Source organism: Protobothrops mucrosquamatus, unplaced genomic scaffold (genome assembly GCF_001527695.2).
Source record: "Protobothrops mucrosquamatus isolate PMUCROS unplaced genomic scaffold, P.Mucros_1.0 scaffold358, whole genome shotgun sequence".
NCBI classification, from domain to species: Eukaryota; Metazoa; Chordata; class Lepidosauria; order Squamata; family Viperidae; genus Protobothrops; species Protobothrops mucrosquamatus.
This window is the reverse complement of record NW_015386693.1, coordinates 325,849-331,310: the sequence shown is the minus strand read 5'-3', so window position 1 is coordinate 331,310 and position 5,462 is coordinate 325,849. Positions and strand designations below refer to the sequence as shown.

Here is a 5,462-nt window from a genome sequence, read left to right as displayed (position 1 = left end):
CGAGATACGGGTTAGCTAGTCTGTCCGATTCCCGCTTCAAATTAGGGTTGCCAGGTGTCCACTATTCGAGTGGACAGTCCACTTTTTTCGCATTATGTTCACTATATTTTTTTCCACAAAATAGTGGACATTTTTTTTTATTTAAAAGCTTTATGATGAAATGGTACGTAATCTAAAGCTGTACAGTCTACTTTTTTTTTTACTACTTAACCCCCCCACCCACCCACCCCGCTTGTCCTCTATTTTTTGGAAGCAGACCTGGCAACCCTACTTCAAATTCTTTTCCAGAGCTGATGGCTTTGGGGGTTTTCTCTCTCTCCCTCAATCCCTCGGTCTCCCCTAATATCTTCGGGTTTTTTTGGGGTTATTTGGGGGGGGGGGTTGCAAGTGTCATCCCTACAGACGCACAGAATATACCCAAGCGCGCCTCCCGCATTCCTTTTTCCTTAGACCTCCCGACTTTCCTGAGTTTCCATTCCCACCTTACCCTTCCTTAACTTGACACAACACCCCCCCTCTCGGCCGCCGCCCCCCCCCCCCAGTTGCTTTCTCTTTTGCAAGTCCTTCGGATTTCAGTCCTTTGAACCTGTGGATTGGAGGTTAAAGTGCACCAGGTTGCAATGGAAGAAGGAAGCTCTTAAAACAATAAATGCTTCGGCTGGGTGGTTGTGGTCGGGTCGCTGCCCTCTCTCGCTTATCCTTTTAAATGCAAATCTTCCTCGGGGGGCGAGGGGCAGCGCGGCGGGCCCGGTGCCTGCCCGCCTGCCTCTCTCTCTCTCTCTCTCTCTCTGTGTCTGTCTCTGGGCTCTGTTTTCCCCTCCCTCCCTCCCTCCCTCTCTCTCCACGTCACCTGCCTCGGGTCGTGGGCCTGGCCTGGCCATTCCCAAGCGAGCCGCCTCAAGAACCGCTCATCCTCCGCAGCTCCCGACGGCGCCGGTTGCCTGAGCCTCCAAAGCCCGGTGCGCGCCGCGTCTTTGCGCCCGGAGTCAGCCGCAGCCTTAAGGCCGGGGCAGCCGCCGCCTCAGCCCGGCTCAGCCGGTCCCCATCCCCGGTCCGCGCCCCCCCCCCTTCCCCGACTCTCCCCTGCAGCAGCATGCCGAGAAGCGCCGCTCGCCTGGGACCACCATGTACGTGAGCTACCTGCTGGAGAAGGAGAGCCCCTCCATGTACCCCGGCTCGGTGCGCCACGCGGGGGGGCTCAACTTGAGCGCCGCGCCAAACTTCGCGGCCGCCCCGCAGTACCCGGACTACGGCGCCTACCACGTGCCCGCCGGGCTCGGGCTGGTGGACCACGCTCAGGCGCCGGGCTCGCCCTGGCCGGCCGCCTACGGCGCGCCCCTGCGAGACGACTGGAACGGCTACGGGCAGGCGGGGACGGCGAGCGCCGGCGCCTTGCACGGAGCCAGCCCGGCCGGCTTGGCCTACAGCCCCGCCGGAGACTACCTCCCGCCCCCGCCGCACCAGCCCTCCCAGGGACCGCCGGCGGCCCCCTGCGGGCTCCCCCCTTCGGCGGGGCTGATGCAGCCTCTCCACCCGCCGCTCGGCTCGGCTCCTCTCTCCCCTGGCGGCCAGCGGCGGAACTTCTGCGACTGGATGAGGAAACCCACGGCGGGGGGACCCGGTAAGGCGGGAAAGGGCTGGCGGGCTGGGGGGGGGGGTGCGGGGGGGGGATGCGGGAGAGAGGGAGAGGGGGGGGGAAGGCGAGGCGTTCTGAGGAGAAGGGCCGGGAGCCCGCCTGGCCTTTTTATTTATTTATTTTATTTATTTATTTATTGTATTTTTACCCCGCCCTTCTCCTTGCGGACTCAGGGCGGCTAAACAGCCTAATAAAACAAATACAAAAAAATACTATCATTAAAAATATAATTAAAAGGAAATATTAATTTGGCCTTTGTTATTAAAAGTTATTTTAAGACCCCGCTAAAAATTACCCCTTAGGCCAGTCCTGCTAGCTGGAAGAGCCGTGTCTTAAGGGCGCGGCGGAAGGAAGGGAGATCCGGGATCACCCTGATCTCTGGGGGTAGTTCGTTCCAGAGGGTGGGAGCTCCCACCGAGAGCCCGGGAAGGGAGGCCGCGGCGAGGGCCCTCTGCCCCAGCTCCGAGCCCCTCGGGGCCCAGGGCGCTCCCGGCCTCCCAAGGCGAAAGGGAGAAGGCGAAGAGAGCCGGCGGGGGGCTCCAACCGCCGGCTTTCTTTGGGCGACACGAGCCCTGCTGACCCGGTTCTCCCCGATAAAGAGAGAGAGAGAGAGAGAGAAAAAAAAGAGTCAACTCTCCGGAACCTGCTTGGCAGGGAATCCAGGATGCGTCAAGGCTTGACAAGACGCCGCAGTCACGGGTTCGATCGTTTGGTGCGTGACGCGTGCACGTGTTTGCTTTGAGGCGCCCAGCTTCCTTCGTGCCCACCCCCCCACCCCACTTAAAAGAAATTGCCCAAATTGCCTCGCAACTCCTGGCCAGCCTTTCTTCCCGGGACGGGTTGGGCAAAGGGGCTCTGGTCTCGACTCCACCTCCACCACCCCCACCATACCTGGAGGGGCTCCATCAAGGTTTGAAAGTTTCGGATAGACTCGTGGGTGTAATAATAATAATAAAGTTGGGAGGGACCTTGNCAGTGGCAGCACCGCACAAGCCTGAGCGAGAGATGGCTGGAGCTGCAGAGCTGTCAGGGCTCAGCGGAAGCACCAGGATCAGTGCCAGGCTCCAGCTGTAGCTCGGCACTGATCCTGGCGCTTCTGCTGAGCCCTGAAGAAGCACCAATCAGCTGGAAAGCAGCACTGATCCTGGTGCTTCTGCTGAGCCCAGAAGAAGCGCCGATCAGCTGGAATGTTGCAGCATCTCCAGGGTCTTGTGATTTACATTCAGATGCTTGGCAACTGATTCATATTTATGATGGTCCCAATGTCCCAGGGTCATGTGAAGTGACCAAAACCTGCTGCAACCACCCAGCAGACGGGGGGGGGGGAATAAAAACCAAACACCTCCCCTCCCCACCCCACTCCCACTGCCAATCCTCAACAGAAATGCTCACAACAATGAAAACCTCGGACAGGAGGAAGAGCGTGGCCGGGCGGGCAGGCAGGTGTCTTGCTTGGCTGTGCCTTAGGGGGCACTTTTTTCAGTGCCATTGTAACTTAGAACAGTCACTAAGCGAACTGTTGTAAGTCGAGGACTACCTGTACTTTATCACTTTTTTCCTTTTTTTTTTTTGTCATCAAGTTTTTGACACCTTGCTAGGTGACTGGTGGTACTTGGATGTTGCCATATCCTAAAAGTGGTACAATGGGTGAAAAGGTTGAAAAGCCCTGCTCTAGACAGTGAGTATTTCAAACATTGTTATAGTTTCCCCAACCCAATTTTGCCTTATCTTATGGAATGCATCTTATTTTTACTTAAAAAGAAAAGAGGTTCAGAGAAGGAACAATAAAAAAAGGAAAAGGAAAAAAAAGTAATCTAAGATCTGTGCTTAGTGACCAGCAGGTCTTGTAACCAAGTTCCTTTGGTGTCTCCAGCTGCCCTCTTTGGCATCTGGCATCAAATGATTCTTCATTGAAATAAAAGTGGCTTCCAGCTTTCTTCATTCAAGCAACTGTTCATCAGAGCAGCCTTTTTAAAACCTGTAGAGGCTGCCTGGCACAGAGGCATTTATTGTTCTCAGTATGTTTGTTTGTTTAAAAATTGCAGGTAGCCTTTATTTGACCTGAAAGGAAGACTATTGTTGGGTCCAACTTGGGGTTATATAGGGAAAAAAAATCCCCAAAAATCAAAGCTGAGAAGATGCTTCTTGTTCAATCAATAGTTAATATTGATTGAATATTAATATTGATTTTCAATATTACTTATTATACTTTAAAGACATTTGGATGATGGCCTTTCTGGCCCAGTACTGGGCCATTTGAAGCAAAAAAAAAAAAAAGTGGGGGGAGAAACCCTGCTGCAAAAATCAACAAGTGTACTATTCTGACATGTAATTTATGAGAAAAGAAAATTCTTCTGCCATTCCCATAAATCATCATTATCATCATCTTTATCATTAAATAATCAAAAGACGTATCTAGATTGCCATGCACAGTGTATAAAATTAGTAAGTAATCCAAAAATAAATACTTTCACTTCACTTTTCAACTTAAAACCCATTCAGAGTTACCATGAAAAACCTTTGGTTGAAACTGTCCCCCATTAATATTTTTGCCCCTTATGCTGAACTACTCAACATGCCTGTGGATGTGTTGTTTCCCCACTGATATCCAGTGGAAGCATATTTATTGATACACAATAAAGCAATATAGTTGTTTTACATATTTTTCCCTCCCCATCAAACAAAATTTGATAAACCTCTTTAATTAATTAAATAAATTTCTGCACCACCCAATTCATCTAAGTGACTCTTAGAAAATGTCTTCTTCTCCAAACCCATCTAAACTTAAAATTACGAGATATAGTTGATACACGTTCTTGATCTTCTGTCAGTTAGACCGAAGAGTAAGAAAAGGGGGGAAGGAAGAGAAATTAAAGAGCAAAAACAAAAAGGGGGGGGGGCAACTAGTCAGTTTATCTGACTATTTGCTCTGCAAATAGAGGTTTATTTATGCATTCATTCATTAAATTGGTATGCTGCTCATCTCATTATCCAAAGCAACAGGTTGGCTGGTTTTAACAGCTTCATGTAGAGCACGGACCGACATCATTTTCAATTTTTTAATGAAACAAAAAAAAACGTGGAACAATGTGCAATAATGGCATAGGGTTTCCTGCCTGAGCAGGGGGTTGGGCTAGATGACCTCCAAGGTCCCTTCCAACTTTATTATTATTATTATTATTATTATTATTATTATTATTACTATTACTATTACTATTACTATTACTATTATTATTATTATTATTATTATTATTATTATTATTATTATTATTATTATTATTATTATTATTATTATTATTATTAAAACAAACTGTGCTTCCCAAGCCATTCCCATGCACAAACCAAGTTAAAAGCCGGGAAAGAGGGCGTGATCCCTTCCCTTAGCACAGCGCGGAGGAGCGCCCTGTGGACTGGCTGAGACTACCAGGTGTTCCTCTTTTCCTGATGGATTTGGTTAACTCGGTGACCTGGTCGTGAAATCCTCAAATCGCCCGCGTCTCCGCAAAGGAGATACAAAATGTGACTTTGATATGAGAATGCTCTTTCGCCCTGCAGGGCTTCCTGGAGCAGACCGGCTTTGCCCTTTGAAGATGCGCCAAGCCCCCTCCTCCTTTTCTTCTCTCTCTCCCCCCCCCCCCTCCGGCCAGCGCCTAACCAGATTCACTGGTTGCTTTTAACTTTTTCACCTTGTCTCGGGCATCGTGCAAAGAGGCGCGTGAGAAACAGGGACATCTATACACGCGCGCGCGCGCAGGGCAACCTCGCCCGGTTCTGCGGATAAATCAGCTCTGCCCTACGGTGGAAACCATTTCCCCATTTTCCAAGG

At 50.4% G+C, this 5,462-nt stretch overlaps 1 protein-coding gene across 1 annotated transcript in view; it reads left to right on the top strand.

The window, feature by feature from the left end:
* The first annotated feature begins 1,125 nt into the window (after nucleotides 1–1,125).
* CDX2 (caudal type homeobox 2) overlaps nucleotides 1,126–5,462 on the top strand; it is a 25,851-nt gene continuing 21,514 nt past the window's right edge. The window contains exon 1 of the mRNA XM_015815652.1: nucleotides 1,126–1,621. Coding sequence (XP_015671138.1) covers nucleotides 1,126–1,621 — 496 coding nt within the window. The remainder of the gene's footprint in view (nucleotides 1,622–5,462) is intronic.